We start from the raw sequence: 24,811 nt of genomic DNA on the forward strand, positions 1-24,811 counted from the left end.
GAGACTCATTACTGGCTGCCTCACAGGGCAGGAGAGGGAGGAGGAGGATGGGAGAACTGCAGACTACAGGGGGAGGAGAAGAAAGGACATTTGGGATCTTCAGGATGAAGGCAGCACTGAACTTCAGCTCTCCAAGTGCAAACATCTGGTCCAAGTCACTGTAGCATCTTCCCAGCCAAAGAAGGGGAAAATTCCTCCAAAGGAGAGGCTGCCTGTCAGAAATGCCTGTTGGGACAGGGCCTTCCAGGGAGAAAACTGCCTCTTCATTGACCTCTAGATAATCTCCATGTACTTCTGAATATCAGAGTTAAAATGTAACAGAATTTCAGTTGAATTACAAGATTCAGCTGATGGGAGCTGTACAATTCCTTCCACAAGGTCTTTGTGTGTCTCAGAGGCCAGAAGCTTTATCAGGCTCTGAAGAAATAGAAAGAACAAGAGCAACCCTGGGGATGTGAATAAGAAAACATGAGGTATCCAAACCTCTGATGTTAAGATATGAATTCATCTCTAAAAGATAAAAAACTGGCAAAATACACTGAGCAGCTGAGCAGCCGCATCCCTGGCTGATGTCTACCTGCAGCCACAGGGCAGCCTGGAGGAGTGAGGCTCCCTGAAGATGCAGAGGGCAGTGACTTGGAGACACAGCTGAAGGTCTGAGCTGACCCAGGAGGGCTCCAGCACTGAGCTCCTGGTGCCACAGAGCTGCTGGCTCTCCCTGTTCATCACCAGGGATCAGCACCACCACTCCAGGCAGCACCTGCCCTCTCAGTCTCATCCTCTCATCCCATCCCACACCACGTCTGTAGCCACATTTCTCTTCACAGAGAAAAGCAAGGCACAATTCTTCCCAAGAATATTTTTGGCTTTCACATTTTCTCAACCTCAGAAAAAAGAAAAACAATTCTTATCTTATTTGCTGTGCCTGTGTTGTGCCAAAGTAGAATGCAATATGGAGATTGTCTACCCAGAGTGATGGTGTTTTGTTTCCTTGGCCTCTTAGGGCCAGGTGTGTGTGTGTGTGTCAGGATTGTTGGCTGACAGTCACCAGATGCTGTGCAGTTGAGTGCTTGGCAGATTCAGTTTAGATTTAATGTAATATAGTGGGATATAATATAGAATAGTATAGTAAAATAAAGTGAATAATTAGCCTTCTGCTATCAGTGGAGTCCTCCTCATCATTTCTCCCTGCCACGGGGGGCAGCCTGTTCCGATACACGTCTGCCTTCCTTCTCTGCTTCTCAAACACAGCTTTTTCTGCCTTCTTTGTAGAGACAGAATATAAAGGACAGAGGTCCTGGTTTCTTTCTAGCTCTTGAACACAAGAGCCCTTGGAGAGGATCTATTTTAAGAGAGGAGAGCCTTCCCACTGCTGGCAAAGCGGCCCAGCAAGGTCAGGCTCAGTGCCGTGCCCTCCAGTCGGGCACTTGAGACACCTGCTAACAGCCTCTCCAGCTGCCAAATGCTCCTCCAGCACTGGCACAAATCAGAGCCTCACCACAAGCCCTGGCAGGACCCGTGGGGAAGAGGGGGGAAGGTGAAGCCCCCACTGCACACCTTCTGCACTGGCTCATGGCACGGGTGGCAGCAATGCCACATTTCCCTGGAGTGGGCAAAAGCACCAGCTGGGGGGCTCAGGACCCCCCCAAGGCTGAACATGTTGTGTTTTCAATCCAGAGGGCTGGAGAAGCAGGAAGCTCCCACGGGAAGAGCTACCCAGGCTCCCCTTGCTGAGGGCAATCATTTTTTCCTCAGTGTGAAAAATCCTGAAGCTGATTTTATATCAGATGCAGAAGGCAGGGCAAGATCCCACAGAAGCCACTTGGCACATTTTATTCTGTGCTTAGAGTCACAGAAGCATTTAGGTTGGAGGAGACCTTTAAGATGATGGAGTCCAACTGTTAACCCAGCACTGCCAAGTCCACCACTAAAGCAGCCCCAGGCTTGTGCTCCAGGGTCACATCTCATTTTGGAAAGCCCCAGTGTGCCCACTCCAGCCTTGCCTGGTAGGTAATTCCCTGCTTTTTTGATTCTTCACTTGGTAGGGTTCTTCTTGACATCTGTTCTGAATTTGATTCTCCTCTATTTAGGTTTTATAGCCCTTTTTCCTCTCCCCTTGGTAATTCAGATGATATTATCCGTATCACTTAAGTTTTTAATCACTTCACCTAAATTTTCTTATAATCAGCTTTATTTTTCCCTTTCCATATTTTTTTTAGTGGTGGGTTAAGCACCTTTATCCTGATTTTCCCTTTCTACATGGTTATTTTTTAGTGGTGTAAACAGAGTTTATCACACTTAGCAAATAATCTGTTAAAAGAGAGTTTGAGCCTATAGGCATTCTGATCCACTGCAGATCCACCCTAAAGAAGACTTTGGACCCCAGTGATGTTCCTGTAACCCCAGAATGCATCCAGCAAGCTGGAAGAAGAGCAGACCTATCCTCCAGGTTCAGCTCAGGGATGTAGAAATGAATCCTGCTCACAGTAAAGCTGCAAACCTCCACTGAAACCAGCCCTTTGTTGCTCTCACACATGCATTGGAGAGTGTCTTTATACTCCTCCTTGTCAAAACCATGCAAGCCCTTGGCATGCCCATTTTAAGAGCTGGTACCTGTTCCAAGCACTAATGCTGCTTCAGGGAACAGAAAAGCAAGGCTGAAGGCTACGATGTTCAAAGCTGCCTTAATTATTAGAGCGTGAGCTTCCAAATCCCTTGAGAAGCACAGGGAGTGTTGGCCTCAAAATTCACACAGTGCTCAGAGAAGCCAGGGATCCAGGGAGGTTTGGGGACGTCTTGACTGCAGTCTGTCTGCCTGGCTCCACCAGCCTTGGATTGAGTCCTATTCATTGCAGCAGCTCTGAATTCAGAGCAGAGGGAGCAGACAAGGCTCATTGCCTATTCCAGCCAGAGAGACTGCAACAACATTTGTGGTTTTGTTTTTTTTTTTTCTTTAAAATAAGGTTACTTGAGTAGACAGCCAGGAATAGACACTCTGTCTCCTCGTTCCTATACTGAGCCCCGCTGATAATTATGCACAAACTGTCAGGGCTGCTTTGGAAAAGCAGTTCTAGAACTGAAGCAGCCTGACATGCAAAGCTTTGCCTGGACAAGTGGTGTCCTCAATGGCCACCAAAGTCCAGCAGGGAGAGCTGGGACCACTCAGACCCTGCACAGTGCAGCAAGAACTTTTTCTCTTGGCCACCAGTGTTCCTGAAGTTGGGCAGCCCGGCCAAGAGGAGCATGGATTCATGTTACTCCTGAGGAAAAATATATTCCTGTGCAAAGGAAATCTCTGGATGTGTAGGATATGTATCTGTTTGCAATGTGGAATGTGTGAGGCTCCCTCCTTGCTTCATACTCTGCTCTGGCATTTATCCTCCCAGCAAGCCATCACTGCCTCATCTTCCAGGACTGTGCTTCAACTTAGATATCAGCAATTTCCCCTGCCACAGGCAATCAGTGAAATTACCTGATTTAAGGCCAGAGGAGTCAAAAATGTTACCTTTTGGAAAACTCTCTCCACAGCTTCATTGCTTTAGCACATCTCCAGGCTGCAGACAGACCCTTCTTCCATTTTGCACCAGGCTGGAGGAGTGACCACTGGTGATGGCACCACTTTCCAAGCAGGACCCTGAGCATCTTCCACCAGCATCCAGCTTCAGCCACCCTCTCGTGCCCTGCACTGCTGGGCTCTGTTTGTCCAAAGTAAATTCAGGCAGATTTCCCTGTTGACCATAGGGATTTTGCTTGCTCAGGTGGATCACCATTCTTATTTTATTTATTTTTCTACTAAAAGTCTGTTCTATGTGGATAAAACCCCAGGTCAGTCGCCACTAGGTAACTCCCAACCAGGGCACAAGGATTCATGGATGTTGGTGCTGTCTCTTCATTTCTTGGGAGGGATGGGGAGAGGCTTGGATGCTCTCCCGCAGTGACAAGGTTTGCAATTTCTTTTTAAAAGCCTGTAATCATCTCACTCCTGTGAGCTATTCAGGCATTTACATTGTTTTTCAGCATCTTGAGTGCTGGCTGGAAGCAGCTCCAGGGTTTGGGGGAGTGCAGCAGGATGGCAGTGGGGGGCTGTGCTGACAGGCACCCCCATACTGAGCAGAGGAGGGCTGTGCTCCTGCCCACAGGTGAGCAGGTTCCTCAGCATTGTCTTTTATCAGGAAAGAAAAAGGGGGGGGAAAAACCCCAACAAATCAATTCTGTTCACATGAAATATGACCTGAACTTCAACTAATAAACACTGAAGGATAAAGAAATGCCACGAAAACAAAAGTCCTGTTGTGACACAGCCGTGGCTGAGGTTCATTCATTTTTTAGAGATTGTTTTTCCTTTTCTCCTCCTGGCTAAAAAGGAGATTTTCAGAAAAGAGAAAGCATCACCAGCATACAAACACATATCAAAAAAGGAGCTGACTTTCCCTGTGGGTGCAGCCATCTGACACAGGACACAGTGTGGACACAGAGACCTGGATGGAGCTCCCTGACTCCATCCCCACAGCGACAATGTGTATCTGCAGCATCTGGAAACCCAAGGGAAAAACCTAACAGGCTCTTGGGTGATATTTCCCCATTTACCCTTTGCAGATAAGCCATCCCTCTGGCAGTGTTTTCTCCCCCTAACCCATGTTGTGAGGCTGACACAGAAGTGGGAGCATGGAAAGCCAGCTCTTGTCTCACTTATGACCACTTGGCAGGAGAGGGGGATCCCATAACCATTCACCTCGCTTGCAGGGATCCAAAGGACTCCCTGCTTTCCTTTAGCCACCCCTGCAGAAGTTCCAAGGTCGAAATGCAGCCCTTCACAAGAGTCAGCCCTTGCCCTGAGGAGCTGCATATGAGACCAGAAGGCAGGAGAACACTGATTCCCTCAGTCTGTGCCATCTCATCTCCATGCTGTCATGCCATCTGTGGGCTTTATCCCAGGAACTCCTGTCACATCCACTCCCATTAGCATTTCTCAGTGCTCTCCTGCCCTTTCCCAGCATCTGCTCACCAAGTCCCTCTGGTCAACCCTGCTCCTCGTCCTTCATCAAGGCTTTTAATTTTCATGATGCTGTTACCCACTTTTGCTGCACTCTGCCCTGCAGCAGCTCAGCACTCGAGCTGCAAACCAGGCAACCCAGCTTGCTAGCAAAGAGAGCTTCCAGAGGATTGAGCTGCTATTAATTTATCCTATATTTGTTTTGAAAAGATGCCTGGGGAAGGTACACCATTTCCCTTTCCAGTTAGAGGCTTAACAGCCACAGGCTTTCTCCTTTCTCAGAAATGTAAATCCGTGTTTATTTTGCATGTACTCCATCAATCCCCAAGGCATTGCATCCAACAGGCCAAAATCAGAGCTCTGTCTCTACCAAAACACTTCAGGAGAAAGAGGAGAGGGAGACATGCTCTACCTTTACTAGAAGAAACATCTATTTATTTGGGACCAAGGCAGCTGCACAGAGTATAAATTATTTTAATTGGTAAGCCCAACAGGACTCACTCCCTCTTAAAGCAGAAAGGGAAGACCTGGAACATCCATTTCCAGAGTGATCACTGAGGAGCAGCCAGACTTCAATTCCTAAGAGGCTCTTCAGAGGGTTTGATCATTCAGGATGCTCTCAGATATACAAAATACTAATCTACCTGCAGCACCAGCCATAATCTGCTCCCAGTTAAAACTTGTGCAACTCTGCTGAAGCCAATTTATGAAGCAAACATTTAATTTAGCGAGCAGGCTCACAATCCCAAATTTAAACATATGTCAAGCCAGCTAGTGGCTTTGTTTTAATTAACTCTCAAACTTTGTGGCTGTCATTTCTTTATATAAATGAGGATGTTCTGCCAAGGGCAGCCTGTGAGCCTGTGTGCATCCCTAGGAAACCTCCTGCTATTTCACAGCCACTTTTCAAAGAGCTCTTGCAGAGGTAAGGGGATGTGGATGTTATTATAAGGGTCCATATGGCAGTACACTGGCACTGCAGCATTAAATCAGAGGTATTGTAGCTTTCCAGCCTGGATTCTCACAGTACCAGGTAATGTATATGTAGCTTTATTGTTGTACAATTTTAGCGGCTATGCATTATTCAGGAGCAGCCCGAGTCTCTGCACTGCCGGAGGTGATTCAGCGATGATAAAGGGAATACGCTTTGCTCTAAAGCAGGAGTGAAGGGATTTCACGGGTCGCTATCTTCTCCACCCACGGAGAAACAATGGAAGCGTTAACACTTCTGGTAAAGAAATCAGCTGGCGACAAATTCTCATCGATAATTAAAATGAAAGTGCAAGCTGCCTTAACGTGTAGTTAGACTTAGGAACCCTAACCTGCTCTCTAAATTAAATGCTTTCCTTGATAATTTGCCTCTCGCAGCAGGCGCTGAAATCTGCTAGAAGATGCCATCTAGTGGGTTATGGAAGTTTATTTAAGTTTAAATCCACTTGCTGATGTGGGGTAGCAAGAGCAGCAAATGCTGGGGTGCATAATGGTTTCTTTTTGTTGTTGCTCCGGGAAATTCGGTATTTCTCTGCGGGGGTTTGCATTGGAAGAGAACTAATATTTATTTTCCCAGTGCCCAGCAGGGCAGCGGATTGTCAGAGCCTCGCTGTTGACACAGCCGAGCCTCACGGCTGTTTTGCTGGCAGAGCATCTTCCCGAGCGAGCGCCGGGGCTGCTGCTCCTCATTGAGGAGACGGATCCGCTCCCCATTCCTGGGAAAGCTGTGCCGCCATTGCCTTTTTCCCTAAAAACACCCTTTAAACACTATCCCGTGCCTCTAAATTATGCCGTTTCCATTAGAGTTAAAGCCACTTTATTGCTATCCGGCTAAACAGCGCAGTTTTTTAATGCGAACCAGGGATGGGGATGGATTTGGAGCGATGCTGCTGTCGGTGTGGCCGGCGATGGCATCTCCATCCCTGCTGGACACTGCCTCGTTGTCCCCGGTCACCGTGCGCCCGTGGGGCAAACTCCAGCCCTTTGGGGGCCACCCGGACCCTTTGGGGAGCACTTGCAGCCCTTACCCTTCAGACTGCCCCGCTTCTCCCAGCCCCGGTCCCCGCTCCCATCTAAGGGGTCCCCCCTCTCATTAAGGCGTTTTAAGCCAATTAACCGCTGTGACCCCCCCCCCCCCCTTCCCCACCGACGGCCGCTTCGAATCCCGCTCCGCCCAGACCCCCCGCCGTGCCGCGGCATCCTCGGAGCGCCGTTCTTAGAGAGTCATTAGCGGGGAGTCATTAGCAGGGATCATTAGCGGAGGGTCATTAGCGCAGGGTAATGAGCGGGGAGCGGGGCGGGGCCTCCCCGGGCGGTGGGCGGGGTCTTCGAGGCCCCGCCCCCGCGCGAGCGGAGCGGAAGTGCCGGAGTTGCCGCCCGGCGCCGCCGCCGAGCGCGGGCGAAAGTTGCGCTCCGGGAGCGCGGCGGGGGCGGCCGGACCGCGCTCCCTGCTCATCCCCCGGCTCCTCGGCCCCTGCCCGCCGCTCGGCCCGCTCCCGGCAGCCGCTCCGATGCGGCGGAAGCAGAAGCGGCTGCTGCAGGCGGTGGGGCTGGCGCTGGCCGCCCTCGTCTTCTTGCCCAACGTGGGGCTCTGGTCCCTGTACCGCGAGCGGCAGCTGGAGGGCGGCGGCGCGGCCGGCGGGGACGGGGCGGCCGCCGCGGGGGCAGCGGCCGGCGAGGCGCCGGTGAGTGGCGGGGCTGGGGGGGCTGAGCGGCCCCGGGTGTGCCGGAGGGGCGGTGGGAGCCGCGGGGCGAGGGTCGGGGGGCTCCGATGGGAGCCGCGGGGCGAGGGTCGGGGGGCTCCGTGGGAGCCGCTGTCGCACGGGGCGTGTGCGGGGCTGGGCACGACCCCTCCCATCACAGAGCGGAGAGAGAAGCGGCAGCCGCCCCCATAAGAGGAGGGGGCAAGGGAGGGAAGCCGGGGTGGGCTGCTGTGATCCCCGGGAAGGAGCTGGTTTAGGTGTCCTGTGCCTGCGGCGGATGAGGAGCGCGAGTACTTTCTTGGCAATTCACGGGAGGGTCTCCTTGCCTTTTTTCGGCTGAGCGTGGTTAGGGAATAAAGCAAGGTCTTTGCTCCTTGCGCCAAGGAGTGAAGCAGGGCAGCTAGTCCCAGCCGTGCACAGAAGAGAACGGCAATTCCGTTTCCCAAGGGTGTGCCTCCGTGCCATTTCTCTTTACCTGCCTTGGAAGGGTGTGGGAGGCAAACATCACCTGTTACGCTGCGTCCCCGCAGAGCTCAGGGCGAGGGCTCGCAGGGAGGACCAGGTGGAGCTTGCGGATTGTGTCAGTGGAGTGATGCTCCTTTGGGAAAAGCGGATAACCATTGCTGAGAGGCAGAGGATCCCCGCCGGATACGTGGCCTGAGGTTGTTGCAACACATGGCTGTGTTCCTTTCTTGTCCCACTGGTGTAGTAGGAAATTTAACAGCCAAACCTGTCTGTGCAGTGTGTGAGTCAGGAAGGCTGGATCACCCAAATTAGACGTTTGGAAGCACAGTTTAGCTGCACTTACTTTTGGCTGTGTAATAGCTTTGTCCCCTTCTGGGTTTAGCTTTGTGCCATTAAGAATGATTGGGACTTGAAAGCTTGAAATGTCATTGTGTAACTATCAGTTCAGCTGCCACTCTGAAAGGCTCCGCTTGTTCAAAACCACTTAAAACTCTTAGTCGTCTAAATCTTTCCCTCCTTGGAGACTTCCTGCTGTAACTGCTCCGTAAAGGTGGAGAAACCTGCTGTGACAATTTCTGCTCTGAGGGAGAGAAGGCTCTCAAAGAGCTGTACTCAAACTGGGACTGAGCTCTTCTTTCCCCCAAGAAACGCTTTTTCAAATTCAAGCTTTTTAGTGTAAGTCTGGATAAAACCCTGCTCATGTCCCATGCTGTTGGGGTAAGGGATCAGCTGTTGCCCGTCATAAAACATAAATTTGCAGCAGATCCTCAAGTCTGAACAGAAGTCCTTTTGACTTGATCACACAGTGATCGTTACATGCCTGGAGGTCCTGATGTTACTGCCTTATGCTTGTATTTCTGTGGGATGCAGGGAATCTGTTTTGCATGACTGGTAAAAACCAAGCCCTGCTCCATAGCTTCATGTGTTAGGATGAAATGAAGACCTTTGTAAAATTGTGTGTCCTCCAGAGGTAAGGAGGAGAAAGTTGGTAATTATTCTTAGGAGGCTTCAAAGTGGCAAGTTGGCTTTCATGATTTTGGTCTTCCAAAATTGTCCCTGTACTGTAGGCTTTGGGTAGGTGTAAGCCAGGCAGGATCTCTGCTGCTTTCTGTGTCCTTGCAGTGTTCTCAGTGTTCAGCTATCCTGAGCTGCCTGTGTTGTACACAATGCCTGCTCCATTTTTCTTTATGTCTCTGTAAAGTATGGCAGCTGTCAGTGATTTGAGATCTGCTTTTGTTTTGATGGTGTGTGGAGCTGGGCAGGAAACGCCTGTGCAGCTCGCAGGAAAATTTGCAGTAAAACCTCTCTGCACTTGTGTAAATCAGAGTTGCTGGGTTTTAGCTGAAGGCTTCATCTTCCAGTCTAATTAATGTGGAGTTATGGGCTGCAGGGGGTCTGTGAGTGAAGGTATATTTGTGTTATGGGCTTATTTTTGAATGATTTGGCCCTGCAATGATAGCTTCAGTTACATTGAGCAAGGGAAAACATAGCCTTAAGGACAACAAGCTGTCTTGGTAAAAATAATTTCAGATGAAGCAGGATAAAAACAACTCAAATGTGATTTTGTTTTTCTGTTTATTTGTGTGGGTTTGTTTTACTGTTGTCATAGAGGTATCTGCCAGCTGACTGCAGAGAGTTTTTTGGGCATCCTCACAATCAATGGTTCCAGCCTTCCTTCCTTGGTCCCGACAAGCATTCATGGGTTTTGTAGTTAATAATCAACTTCCAGCTTGTAAATGAATATGCTGTTTGTCTGCTTGTTCCTGAAGCCTTTCGAAAGAGCTGACTTCTTAATACAAAAACTCCAGATGATAGGAGAGAATATAATGAAAAAAGTATATTCAGAGCAGTCAGAAAAGATTTTCTTCTGTTTCTGGCTTTAATTTGCCTTTTTGTGCAGGCTAATCTTTGAATTGAGGACATTTCCTATGTACTTCAGAACTGAGCTTTTCAATGAAATCTCTGTCCAGGCTCATTCTTTCTCTTTAAATGGTGTCCGCTGTTTCAGTCAGTAGTTCTATCCCTCAGAGTAAAAGCAGAAGAGGGGAAAAGGTTTTAAGAAACAGCTGAATTAAAGCTATAAAACAATTCCTAGAACCTTTTCTTATTGCTAAAATTTTGAAGTTTGAAACAACCCAGGAGTTTTTGTTGTCTGTCTGTGCTGCATGTTACCTTCAGTAACATGGCAATATGCATCACTATAGGTGATTTGGCTTTATTTAATCTTTCTAGTGCCCGGCACAAATGTGTCAGAAAATTAAGCAATCAGAAACGATGTAAATATATTCTAGGGAAGATTATTCTAAACGGTTTCTGCGGAAGTGCCAAGGCAGCTAATTGCTTCTGTATTTACATGTTCAGGGGAAACATTATGGTGGCTGAAAATAGTGTCTTGCTTTATTAAGGAGGGTGAGGTATCTGCTCTTTCCTCTGCCTTTGGGTTTGTTCTTTTGCAGCTCTGTGGGTGTTTCTCCCTCCACAGAGGAGAGATGGAGAGAAGTCATCAAGGTCTTGGCCTCAAGGTCGTGCTGCAGATCTCCTTAGAAAAGCTGAAGCTCTGAGTTAGTCCTCGCTTCGCTGCTGTGTGCTCAGAAGTGGCCTCTGTCACTCTGTGCAGTGCTCAGCAGAGGAGATGATCTGGGAAGTCCTTTTTTCCTGGGGTGTGTAACAGGTCTGGCATTAAATGGGGCTCGTGGCATCGTGGTACTGAAGTGTTTCTGCTGACAGCTTAGAAGCTGCTTTGACTTCGTGACTGTGCTGTTTGCTCATCACTACGTGTGTCTCAGCGTGCTCATGGAATGCAGATTGACTTTTCTGTAGATTCATCTTTTTCTTTTTTTAACAACTATTCAATAAGTAAAAACATACGATCTGTGGGTGTGGGGGTAGGAAGAAGCAGAAGGAATGCAGCTATTCCTTTTGTCTCTTGGATCTCTGCTGTCTGCCTCAGAGGCTGCTGAGCATCCTCAGCCCAAATGTTTAATTGATGTGGATGTAGCTTTGCAGTGTGTAAACCCTGGATGAGTTAGGCTGTGGGCTGGTGGCTTATGTTTGGGCTAATGCAAGTGTTTATGTGGCTTTCAGTGCTCTGCAGAACTGCTGCTCTGCTCTTCTGTGGTCAGGCTGGAGATGCACTCTGTGTGAAACCCGCTGTTCTGGGAATGTGGCTTTTGAGCTCGGAGAGATACTAAGCTGGAAGGTTTTTCTTTGAATTGCTGGCTGAAAGCACTGTAGCAAATTAGCTGCCTTTCGTGGCAGTGCGTTTTTATCTGATATGATGAATGCTTTATGGAGTCGCCCTGTAGCTTGTTGTAGCAGTAATTTGTGCTCTATAAATTAACTCGGGAGCATGATGGAAGTGTATAAATCACATCGGTGATTGTGTGGTGCCCTCTGCTGCCGGCCGGCTGGAGTGATGTGGGGTACACCCTCCTGCTGCTTCCTTGGCAGTGAGAAACCAACTGCAAACTCGGGATTGGAAGATGCCTTGGGAGGGTGCTGCTGTTGGAAAGTTTGGGGTGATAAACTTTGGCTTTAGTGCCACTGAGCCTAAAGTTTCCAGCTGGCATGGCTGAAAATGCAGCCCTGGTAACGACTGAGTGGGGAGTGATGCTGCTCGTGTCCTCCTCATCTGAGGAAGAGGATGGGCTTTGCTGTTCTGACCTGGGGGCAGCTGTGAGCTTGTCAAGGTTTGTCAGCATTGTGGTGTGCTTGGCAAAAGCTAATAAGGAAGAGGGAGCACGTTAAACCTGGGGAGGAAGGAGAAGGGCTTGGGAGAAATTAGAGGAACACCTGTTCTGCTTTCTGCCAGCCTGAAGGGGTTTGGACAGCCAGCTTGCTGTGCTTCACAGGTTCCTCTGGCAGACAGACTGGTCATGTCCTAGACCTTGCTGCTGCTCCTGTTTGGGGCCTGGCTCCTCACAGAGCTCTTGGGCACTGCTGTGTTGGCAGCTGTGTTTGCCAGGCACTCATCAGCTGATGTAAAGGGGAACTTTGAAAAGCTTGTTTTTGTAAGTGTAGTGTAAAACAATTGGCATCTAAGGGCTGGAGTGCAAGTGCTACAGCTCAGCAAGCCTGTTTTAATTTAAGAGTGACTGATTGAATGTGGGCTGCTTTGAAGTTTATCACTTCAGTGAGTGCACTTGTGAAACGAGCAGGGTTTCCTGAGCTAGGTAAGTGTGTCCTGCACTTGGGATTGGCAGAGTGAGCTGAAGTGTCTAAACCATCTCACAGCTGTAAAGTGCAAAGTAAAATCTGAAAATATGTTTATAAAGAAACTGGAGCTTTCAGTGGCCTTCACTCAAGGTCTCATTGTGGTGATCTTTGTTGTAACGGCAGCACAGAGCTGAAAGAACAAATGGGCTGTATTGTAGGTCTCCTATGCTGTGTGAAAATAAATGGTTTATTATATTTTGTTCTTCATCATTGAGCAGGTCCTTCTGTTATTGGAAAAGTGGTTCTGTTTCACTGTTCAAACATGCTTCATATGCACTTAATTGCTGCAATGATGACTTTTCTTCGTGGTAGGAAGATTTCTACTGCAAAATTTTTTTGCTCCTGGCATCTGGACTGCGCTGTAGGTCGCTGGTGAAAACCATAATCGTGTGGTGTTCTCCAGAGCTGTGTGTTTTTGCTGAAAGAATATTAATCAAATTGCAAGAGACAACCGATTTAAGAGCGACCGCAGTTATAGATTTCCTGGCAGATAACTACCAGGTATTTGACTTAAGAGGACTGAAAAACGAACAGGAAGTTACTTATTACAGTGAGGAGGCTTGGTGGAATTAGGCAGAATAATGTTATCAACCAGACTTTGTTATACAGTGCCACCTTCCAGTCCCTGTTTGAATACAGGTACAGGTGTGACTAGAAAAAGATAAAGAGCTGCAGTTTCCCTTCCTGTCACTCTGTATTTGCTTCCTTGTGGAGCCAGCTGTAACCTTGCTTACACTGCATAGGAACAGACCCTGTCTAACTTGGAGGAAGTTGTATGCAGGTGTTAAAACAAATCTGCATGCTGCTCCTGTTTGCTTGCAGCCTTTTCCAGTGCCAGGTGAAGGCAGGCAGCCTTCAGCTTCCTTCTGGGAAGTACAGAGCTGCTGGGGTGCATTTGGAGTTGGTAGGAGGGATTCTGCTATGTGCTGGAAATATCAGGAGAAGAGAAATTGTGCTGCAGGAATTTGTTTTGATTGCCCGTGAAAGCAGCCATTTCAACCTGTGAGCTTGTTATTGGGTGGGTTTTAGTGGAGCTGTCAGTGGTAGGTTTATATGGAGTGCAGTGTGCTGAGCTCCCTGGTGCTGCAGCAGGGTGTAAATGGTGTAAATGCTCATGTAAACAAAGCTGCTGTGGTATTTGCCATCAGAGGACTCTCTTTCTCTAGTGTCCATCCTGCTTCATGCTTCCATCCTGTTCACTCTCTGGAGTAACCTGAGTTAAGGTGCTTCTGTTCAGTACCAGCATGAATAATGCACAATTCTGTGTACACTCAGGGAGAGAGGTGGCTGCAGTGACTTTGTGAACATGAAATTTTTTAATAGTTATACTTCCCCTCAGGTCAAGTGACCTGAGTGTGTGTGTGTAAATTTTTTTTTATTTTTCTGGATCACTGTATAGAAAACTGGAAAGGCTGAATGGATTAAAAACTGTCTGCTGTGATGGCAAGCAGACATTAATGATTATTTTAACAGTCATTCATTTAAATATTATTTAAATGTTGCTTCGATCAGACTGAGCTAGCTTGGGAATAGTTACTTTCTGTTAATTTAATTTGCTCTCTGTTCCTATTCTGAAGTCAAATCAGGAATAGCCTTTCTGCCTGACATTTGCACTTTGTCTTAGCCTGATCTCCTGTCCCTGGACAGAAGGATTTTGGTCAGTCCTACTGCAGTTTGGCCACTTGGATACACTTCTGGGTACAGCTTGGCCTGGGATTCCTGTGCTTCCAGAGTTGTATAAATGACATTCTGTCTTGCCTTGAGGCCCCAGATTGTTTGCAGAACCCAAAGCTGTCAGAGGGGATTTTTAGCAGTTCAGGGATAGTGTGAATCTGTTTATCATGTTTCACAGACTCCTGAACAAATTCTGGTGCCTGAGTCACTTCCAAGAGTGTAACAGTGTGATGCTTAATTTCCAAATCCAGGGATAATAGCCCCCACTTTCTAATTTTAAAAATTCATGTTCTGCTTTCAGACTGCCTTTTGTCTTGATGATGGTGAAAAAGCTTCATTATTCTCTGTTACCTCTTGAAGAGTGTGCTTGTGGTTTTCCCTTCAGGTCATGACTTCTTACAGCTCAGGGAGCCAGTAAGTGCTGCTGGTCCTGCTTTATTCCACATGAAGCCTGGCCTCTCAGTGGCAGTGGTATCTTTTCTATCAGTGTAACCAACACCCGTGGTGGTATTTCCTGCATTTGTGTTATCCTGCATGGGTGATGGATAGGCAACAAGGAATGGAGTGTTTATCTACACAGCTTTGTTAAGAATATAAGTAGTAGTGGATATCAAATTATGGCTGACTTGTCAGACTCTGCCTCTTTTGTTAGATTTACAGGGTCTGGCAAACGATTGGAGAAAGCTACAGATCAGTAAATCAATACCAGCACAAAGAGTTGCCAGGCAGTCCTCCTTTTCAAATGCCTGGGTAGAAGAGTAACTTCCACTGTGTCTGAGATCTGCTGGCAGCTCTGTACCCCCTAAAATACAAGAAATGAGTTGTTTGACATGTCTCCTTATTGTTCCTTGTATAAACTTGATAAGGCTTTAACTTGCAGCTTCAAAGAAGGGAGGTCTACCAGTTTTTGGTCCTTAAGTTTGCTTTTCTTTCTAAATAATTACCTCTCTTCCCTTTTGCTGTTCCTCCATTTTCTCTAATCTTAGCTCTGGGTTAGAAGAGAGCTCCCTAGAGTGTATATCTATAATTAAGGCTTTTAAACCACAATTACAGTGGAGCATCGGCGGTGCTCTGCTGCGACCAATATCCAAGGGAGAAACTTCCTTCAGTAGAAAAGTTGATTTTATTACAAACAAAATCTCTCCTGTCCCACTCACAGTTTCCTCTGATCCTGCTTCATGCCTTCCCACTTTGCTGAGTTATCTTCCTAAAGCTGATGACCATTAATGGCATGTCTTGTGTAGCTCACAAGAATAAAAAGGTTTTATTTAGTTCCCCTGTCATCTTCTGGAAACACAGGCTGCCAGCTCTACTGCAAATCATGTCCCTCATGAGTACGTTCAGAGAACCGGAGGGTTTAAAATGGAAAGCCTGTTTTAAGCAAACTCATGTAACTCATGTGGATATTTTGATTCTTTCTTTGGCCAGAAATAGAAAGCAAAGGAAGGGAAGGAGGATGGAGTCTGCGAAGGCTTGGCTGTGTTGTGCTGCCCAGCTTGGGGGAGAAGCTCACTCTTAATGTCACCAAATAAAATGACTGTGTCTTCCAGTCTCAACTTCTTATTAATTTCTCAGCTTTAATACCTTTTTCCTTTGCAATTAGCACAAGTAGCAGAAAGCAACTTCTAAAAACTGTCTTTGAAAACAGTGAATGCTGACATCCTTCCCTCTTAGATTGCAAATTGCTTCTGCCCAGAGGTAACTAATTTCTGATCAAAGCATCTCCCCTCACCACTAATGTGTATTTCTCATGTGTGTGCCAAGTGTAGCTGATCTAACAGTGACCTGACACCTTTCCCTGATGTAGCTTTCAAAGAGAGACCTTGTCCTGTTCTTTGTGGTTGCAGATCACAAGGAACTGCTGAAGTGGAACTTCCAAAAGGCATATCAGAATTTTTGTTTTTAATACACAAAAAATGCAGCTGTTTACTAAAGTAATGACCAGCAAAGGGGTTAAATTTCAAACAAAAAGAACTCCTGTCTTAAACTTGGATGCCTGTAAATGAGCCCTGTCTTCCTGCTGCAGACCTATTTGGTCATAAAAATAAAAGATTCACAGCATAACAGTAAATCAGTCTGTCTCCTGCAAGAATTTTAATTTTCTGGATGCATGGAATTTCTTGTTTGAATACTCTCCCTTTCAAAAAATCTGGTTAGATTGGCATTTTGTCTTTGTTAGTCAAGGTCTTGTGATGTTTTGGGACTTCACCAGATCTTATCTGTAAACACTGTCAGCTGTCCCTCCTCCACACAGAGCTGCCTTGCCTCAGCCCTCCTGAACAACTGGGGCTTTTTTACAAGCTTAAGTTGCTATGAAAAGTTCTGCTCTGCTTGATCCCTAAAGCCTGAAATCCTTTGCTTGCAGCTATGTGTGCAAGCTAAGGTGACTTTTCAAAGGAAAGTCATTTCTTTCTCTGTCTGCTTATGATTATTCAGAAGACCTAATATTTAAATCCCCCTAGTAGCCAGTCTTGTTTTTTTCTCAGTGGAGGATCACATAGGCTTGTTTTTCTGTAAGTTGACTTTATTTGTGTTCAGATTCATTTGGGAGGTTGCTTTTACCTAGTTGATCACAGTAGCAAGGAAACAATTTTTCTCCATGATGGCAAAGAACTAGGGTTTGGTTTTGGTTTTTTTTCTTGAGCTTCCCTAATGCTTCCCAGCCTTCAGATGGAGTCCAAAGAAGAAATGTTCATAGGCATTAGTAAGCATGATCTGTTTCTTAATAAATAAAACAGGTGAAACAGAGTTTGAGTGTTCTTAACACTTGGACCAAAGTTTTCAAAGATGTCTTAGAGTATGATGTTCCTTTGAAAAATAAGAGTCTTAGTGACTTTGATCTAGAGTATGGTATAAAAATAACCACAACCAGGACTGGCATCCCATAAGATTTCTTTTTGTTTGTTTTTTGGGGGTTTTTATAATATTTTTAAAAGAGTAAGCAGCTCCTTCACTTCTTCTCAGACTGACTTTAATCTTCACTCTTCTTCCTTGGAAGTGGCTCTCTTTAGAGACTGTAATTTCAGCTCAGATAAATACAAGCAAAATATATTCCATCACTGAAGAAAATCAGAACCCCAAAACCTAGATAAATAAGACATAATGATGTTGTAAAAGGCTTTCATTGGGCAAGGAGGTAATTTTCTGTAACATTACAGAAGGTCACTTAAATTTAGCCTGTCTGTCTATGTTAGCCATTGTGTAACAGGCTTGTTCAGGATCTCAAAAAAAAAGTGAACCCTGTGATTATCTTCTGTTTTCTCATTTATCTCCCTAGTGGCCTGTTGCCCGTGTTTTATATGTGATAGCCAAGTAAGAAGGAATAACTCCTTTTTTCCACTCCTGTGCTTGTTGGTTTTGCTGATCCACCAAATATGCTCTGGGCTGTCACTTCCCTTTGATTCTCAGGCTTGTCAGAAATATTTAAAACTCCTATGGATATCTTGCTGCTACATGCTGCCTAATTTTTTTTATGTGTGTGGCTGTTTTGGAAACTAATTCAAGGTACTAATTTAGCCTAGAAAAAAAATCTCCCTTCAGAAAACCAGCATCCGCTCACAGGTCTTATTTGCAGCAGTGAAGAAGTTATATTGGTACTGTTAAAGTGTTTGGAGTGAGATTTCTCAAGATTATTTTGCTTGCTTGGTACTGAGGGCATGGAAATAAACTGCAAAAATATCTGCAAAGTATTGGAAGACCTGGGATTTTTATAGAGAAACTGGCAGGATGGTGTCTGGTTCTGTGTATGGAGACCAGAGAACTATCCAGGTTATCACTGTTGTTGTTGCAGTTGATTTTTGGAAATGTGATTCTTGACCCCTTGTGCCCCAGATTGTTTCTGATCTTCAGATGTGAATTGTGTGCTCTGCTAATGGCAGATGGGAAAAGTCTTATCTGCAAGGTGTGAAGATTCTACTTGTCCTTGATTTTGACTGCTGCAGAGAATCTGTGTAAAATCTGTATAGAACATAAGTCCTCATTCATTGTACTGTCATATTTTCTGCAAATAGGAACTTGGGCCTGCTGATTACAGAAAAAGAGTCCTTGGCAAAGCAATTATAAACTAAAAAGAAAGTGTCTTGGATTTCAATTTGTGCCAACATCCTTTTCTGTGCATCTTGGCCAAAGCTGTTATCAGCATAAACTTACACTGGTCACCCTGGGTGAGAGGCCTGAGCTGTGGAAACAGCTGATGGTTTGTGGCTTTTCAAGTGCTGATATTTTTATAATAAGTGGCTGCTCCTGGTAGAAATGCATCTGAGAAGTTATGAATTGTCATGAATGCATGAGCAAAGAGCACTGGCATTGCTGATAAATTAGCTGGGAATTGTCAGTTGTGTAGTAGAACTCAAATATTGGCTTAACCTGAAAATGTGAAATTAAATAGAAAAGAACAGATTTTCTCTCTGGATACTTGAAAACAATAACAAGTCATGTGAAAACTTGTTTTAGAAATTATTTCTAGAGGGTATGAGTTTTCAAGCCTAATGCAGTAAAGTCTATTTTTATAGTCCTTGAAAACAAAACCTGACAGACCATATTTGCCAGCACTTATATTGCTCTGGTGACAGTGCTTCTTTTTAGAGCATGCCAGAGGAAATTCTCTGTGCTGGAGCATATGTCAGTGATTAGTGGGACCAGTGCTGCAGGATGAAGTGGAAGAAATATGGTTGTGTGAAGAAAAAGCTGAATGGACAGAACGTGAGAAATGTAGTGGTTTACGGGTCAGGTTTAGGGTAGGAATGGAAAAGAGTTATTTTTAGGGATGTCTGTATGTAGCTGACATGCTGTCTTCCAAATCACTGAGGTTTAGCTGAGAGGATGACTGCTGTCTTTCTTTGTGTGTTCCCCTTAATTTCTTTTTCGTGTAGAAAACTGTTTTCCTTTTGAATCAATCACTGTTTGCATTCTGCATGTGTTACATAATGCAGGTATTTGTATGCCCAGGGTGAACTGGAAACCTCAGGAAGTGAGAGACTTTGGCACCCACCCCTTTTTGTGAATTTGTGGATTTAAGGGCTGAGGCAGAGAATGATCCTCAGAAGCCAGCTGAGTCTCTCCAGACCTGGCAGCCTGGCTCCAGTCAAGCCCATGAGGTGTGTGCTCATCTTTGGGTTTGGGGTGGCATTTGTCAGCTCCTTCTCCCCCAGAGCCACCTTGTGAAGGATGCTGAGGTCAGAGCACAGCTCTCAGCCCCAGGTTCTGCACCAGCCATGTGGGGCTCTGGGTGTTGTGTTGCAGCTCCTGGGCTGGAGGGAAGAGGAGGAGGATGGAGCCCTGCTGCCCTTCTCCAGGATCACTGACAGCTTTCACTGCAGAACTGCAGTGCAGTAGCTACAGCCCTCAGTTGACTTCACCTCCCTGCTTTGACCATCCAGAATAACAAATATCTGTGTTCTTTGCAGGTACCAAAGCGTGCAAACAGCTACAGGTGATTTGTGTGCAGTACAGAGGCAGCACTGTACCTCAGTGTACACCTGGAGAAAGCAGGTGAAAAGCCTGTCCTACCCAGTTGTTTAATGGGGTCCTGAAAGTGCCCACAGACCCCACTGTGGGAAACACAAAGCTGGAAGTTGAGCTGCAAGATGCACAGCCTTGTGATTTTCAAGTTTCTTGTATATTTAGCCCTTGACATCATAGGTTAGTCATCAGTCAAGTGCTGTAAAAATGTTCTGCTGCCTCACCCTGTTTTTCATATCTTGTCACTTACGTTGGAGTGCTCCAAAATTTTTGCTATTCAACAGAAATGGGAAGAAAATGAAAATGCTCTGTTCCCTTTATCACAATTGATGCCTGTACTTGAACTTTGCCTGTATTTGTTTATGAAAACTGCTTGTTTTCTCCTCTGAAATGTTTTTGTCAGAGCAGCTCAATACAACTTGTATTAGGGGAAGTCAGAAGAGGTTAGAGAATCCCTGAAAACTGGAAAAAGGATAGATTAGATTGCTACATAGAATTACCTAACTGGTATCAAAATTAGGCTGCTGCTGCAAAGTAGACATTTGGCTATTAATATTTAAAGAAATAATGCAAGAAGTCAAGCAACATTCAATTAAATGCAAGTTATACAATAACTGTCTTCAGCTCACTACACTTGTGATTTACCTGATTTAGACTTTTTTTGGCAAAGTTTTCCCTCATATTTAAGTGTTTTTAAAGCTATTTGAGGTCTGGTTTTTCTAAAATACCTGTAAAGTTCTTGCTTTTGAATAACTCTTGAGATAACTGGAAGAACAGAATTAAATTATTTGGGCCCTTTAGGGAACAGTGAAGTCTTCATGAGATTTGATTTGTATTTCTGTAGCACACAGGAGGCCTAGTCAGAAGTCTGCAAGGAGAATATAAAGCACCCAAAGGCAGACTGTTTCCCATAAAGTAACCCAAACTGAAAGTATATATTTGTTTTCCTTCCCTAAATTTGCTCTGTAGAAAATATCTTAAAAATTTGATTGTTTGCTGGTACTTGTACCAAAAGAAAAAAGAAAAGGAGCTTCTCAGCAATGCAATAATTAGATTTTGTACTGTGTCACCAGTACTGTATGGATTTCTGAAAGGGTCATTTGGATTTTCGTTGGTGACTGAATCCAGTGTTTAAAGATCTTGGTGTTTTCAGTCTATATGTGGTGTCTCTAAGTTCTGTCATTGTTTCATACTTGAATCTGCTGGCTCAGGCAGGAGATATATGGATCCAGTTTCCTCTTCCTTAGTTTGTCAGAGCTGTGAAAGGAACTGACTTTGAAACCTTGATTATAGTTAATCCTTTTGCTTCCTTACAATTGTTAAAGGTCTAAACATTGAACCTCATCTGGGAGTCCCAGCTTCACAGAAACTTGGTTAACAGCAAGTAACAGTAACAGCAAAATGTTTCCAAGCTCCTGGAAGTTGGATCCATTTGAAATGGATTCACATTGTGTCTGCAGATACAGCCTGGGGGTTTTCTCCTCTGCTGGAGGGTGGTGAAAGCTGTGGCTCTTGGTGAAGTGTTGTGATGTTACTGTGTGTTTGCTCATCATCTGCAGTGATCTCTGCTCAGGAGGTGGAAGAGAATACCAAAGGAAATTTCCTTCCATCCTGCTTAGGAACTTTGTCAGCTTAACATGAATGAGTTTGGGCTTGTGCTCAGTGCTGCTGGATGATGCAGTTAGGATTCTCTTCTGCCTTCCTAAACAAGAGCAGCATGGAACACATCACCATTCAGTGTGTGTGCAACCTGCTTTGGCTCTGTGCAGTCAGCAAGAAGGGTCAGGATTTAAATAATGAGATCAGATCATGCACCTGGGTCTTGTTTGAAATCACAGGGTGAAAAGCTTCTAAAGCCTCTAAAACCTCTCAGCAGCTCCTCAGAAGAGGGGACTGGTTGGCAGACAAGACCCTGAAAACTGATGGGTTGTAGTGTACTCTTAAAATTTAATAAAATGTAATCCATGGTTTTAATTGCATGTCTGGGTTTGTGCATTTATAGTTGACTTTAGCAATTCTGCTCAGCACCTAATGAGGCTGAACTCTTTGTGTAACAGTGAACCTCCTCCAAAAGATCTTAAGAAATACTTGAAAAGGCAGGAAGGGAGAGACAGCAGTTACAAAGATATCACCTATTTTCCTGAAGCTCCTTGAGTTTTAAGTGTCCTTTGTGGTTCAAAGTAATCTTGGCTTCAGTTTGTTATGAAAATTTCCTCCTTGCTGGTTTGCAGAATGGCTTGGGCAACCCATGGCAAGTGTGTCAGAGGTTTCTGTGATCTGCAGCCAGAGCAGTGGAAGCATCAAACAGGCTCTGTAGCAAACATACTGCAGAACAGCTTTCCAGAGGGATTTAGAAACATCCATTTCTTCATCTGCTCCTCAGGCAGCATCCTAATCCCAAACCCAGCAGCCAGAGTGGGCTGTGATGGGCAAACACTTGGCACTAACTCCAGGAAAGCTGATGGGCTGTGTGCTAGAAGCTGCCATCCTGTGGATCTGACACTGCTTGGCATAACTCCTGATCTGCATTAATGGAATTGCCTGAGTGGCCTTTGGTTTCTCACTGTGGGGTCAGCAAGGGGAGTGTTTCCAGTCTGTGGGGTTGAATATTTGCTCCCAGGGCTCCCAGCCAGCTCCAGGGTGGGAACTGGGTTCTCAGCAGGTCAGGGTGCAGCTGATGCAGGAGGGGGCTGCACTAAAGCAGCACTCTGAGGTGATCATTGTGTGTCCTCTCTCTGGCTTTCATGTGTCAAAATAGCTCTGGTTTCTCTCCTGGTCTGCAGCTTGAAAGGAAATGTCTGTTGTGTAAACATTTTTGTGTATGTATAACAAACTGTAAACACTTGGTATCTTACAGTGTAAGGCACCATCCAGGAAAGTGGCATGGGTTGGATGGGCAGCTTTCAGAAAGAGAAAGGTGTCTCTGCTGTAACTTTGCTCCTCTGTCTATTTCTATCATCATTTTTATTGCTAGAAGGGGACTGGCTGTACTTTGGAAAGGTTAGATTTAAAAGAAGTTACAAAACAGCGTCCAGCAGGGTATAATCTCCTCTAAATAAGTACTTGATAAGGCATTTCAAGACATAAGCCTTCTTTAAAGAGTAAATGAAAGTTCATTGGTGTCCAGACAAAGACCCTTTGGCCATCTGGACTTGACTTACTGTTGTCTGCTCTTGCTGGTGGGTGAGGAAGTGCTGTCTGAGCTGTGGATATAAGGTGCTATGCAACACTTAAGCTCCCTTGACCTAATTCACTTGCTTTTTTGCTGGGGCATGGATTAGCAGTGGCTTGCTGGTGCAAAAGTAAGCAGCAGTTAATTCTTGTAAGTCAAGTCCTGTATGGCTGTGATTTGGGTAATGCCATCTTTGTGGAAAAAGCAGGGCAAATTCCTCAAATGAAGTGATAAAAGAGTGGCAGGGGTGATCCTGGAGGCAAATGCCAGCACAGCAGATGAGCTGTGTGTTCAGGTTTGGATGATGCTGCCTGCTTCTGACTGCTGCTTTCCCTTTCTAAGTCATGACTGATCTCAGCTCAGGCAGAACAGGCTTCCTTGGAGGCCTGAACACATTCCACAGGATTCCAGATTGTTCTGAAAATGCTTTCTAAACGCTCTGTTAATTAAAGATTTCTCTAAGTCAGAATTAAGTTATTAAAATGTTCCAGGCATTTTGTAGAAGTCTTTTGAAAGCTGACTGTACATTCCTTTCAAAGTTGATCTACTGCCTATTATGAGTTACAAAGTAATATTGTGCTGCTTGTGGGTTACAGATAAGTTCAAATAAACAAATGGTTAGGGTTTTTTGCAGTAGCTTGCCTTTTTGTGAACCTACGCTGCTATGGAGTCACTCTTTAGGATTTTGCAATTGTGTAGCTGTGGTTCTTCAGCAGTAATGGCAGCAAATGTTTCATGTGCCTAGGAGGGCACTTCTACAATCCCTGGGTATGGCAGAGCAGGTGGTCCTGCACAGGACAATGGACTAACAGCCATCTAAAATGCTTTTGTTTCGTTTGGCAGAACCTGCGTCTGCTTCTAAAAGACTGGGAGATCATATATGATAGATTTTGTATCCTACAGAAAAATTGCACTGTGTGGCAAGTTTGCTCACTCAGCTGTGGCTCTGCAGGTACTCAGTGTGCTGCTGAGGTGATCTGAAGGTGACAAGTGCCAAAGACAGAGAAGCTGTGCTGTCCTGGGTCTGTCCCTGCAAAGCTCTGTGGGAAGAGATGGTTCTCTGCCACCAAAATAGCAGTGAGAGCCTCAAAGTCCTGACTTTGGATGTATGTACTGACAGGGACTGAGTGCTGTTGTTCTGGGCTTGAATCAGGCTTTTAGTGTTTTAAAGGCACACTGCAACCAGAAATATTCTGTGTATCAAGCTGAAAAGGCTGTGTATTGGAGGGAAGTGGATTTCTGTAGCAGTAAAGGGAAGCTCTTAGCTTAAAATACATGTTTGTAAGAGAGCTCTGGTTCTGCTGCCTTTGCAAATCCAAGTTCTGCACAGATTATTTTGCAGGTATTTTGGAGGAGCTTCAGTGGAGTTGTCACCTTTTCCTGGCTAGTGTAGTTAGCTTCTGCAGGAAGATGATAATCAGTGTCCCCTTGACTCGGTGTTAGGAAACCTTGACTGCTGGTTCCAAGGTAAAGTCAGGGCACTGGTGCCTTCCTGAGCTTGCAGTTTGCTTTGGCATTTTGCTGCTCAGCTCTATGAAGTTACAAAAGGTTTTATAAAAAATTGAATGAGAACCTTGTCAGTTTATGTTGCTTTTGCCAGGACCCATGAGCAGCTGTGAAAGAGCTGATAAAGTTGATGTTCCACTTCTGGCTGGAATTTGGAAGAGCATTCCAGGTTAGAACTTGGCCTGAAAACAAATTTGTGCTTGTAGAGAGCCCCGTTGTCATGTGCATCATCCCAAAATCTTTTACAGTAAGTGAAATGTTAACTGTTTTCTGTTTGCTCTGCAATCTTCTGCTGTATCAAAAGCTGTGCAATTATCTTTGCTTATTAAAAGTTCAGCAGTGGGAATGGATGACTGTGTCCATGTTTGCTGTGCAATTACTGTTAAGTAATGGGAAAGCCTCTGAGGGGTCAGGCAGCAAAAGCATTACTGGGAAACTGCAGCTATGGAGCACGTGGGAGCAGAAGACAAATCTTTAAATGTCTTTTGTGTTCTGAAAGAAGGATGGGAGGCAGCTCTTACAAACTTTGCACTGAGATCAGAGTCTAAGCAGTGAAGGCAGTGAGTGCATTAATCCATGGCTCTGAGAAAATGTTTCTTTTCCTAAGATAACAAAGTTTGACAGGACTGTTTA

General features: G+C 45.4%; 1 protein-coding gene across 1 annotated transcript in view; it reads left to right on the forward strand.

Moving 5' to 3' along the window:
* Window positions 1-7,494: 7,494 nt before the first annotated feature.
* GALNT10 (polypeptide N-acetylgalactosaminyltransferase 10) overlaps window positions 7,495-24,811 on the forward strand; it is a gene marked incomplete at its 5' end in the record, with an annotated part of 75,652 nt that continues 58,335 nt past the window's right edge. Inside the window, one exon of the mRNA XM_084215783.1 lies at window positions 7,495-7,668. Within this exon, the coding sequence (XP_084071909.1) occupies window positions 7,495-7,668 (174 nt within the window). The remainder of the gene's footprint in view (window positions 7,669-24,811) is intronic.

Source organism: Fringilla coelebs (assembly GCF_963513975.1).
Source record: "Fringilla coelebs genome assembly, chromosome: 15".
NCBI lineage: Eukaryota > Metazoa > Chordata > Aves > Passeriformes > Fringillidae > Fringilla > Fringilla coelebs.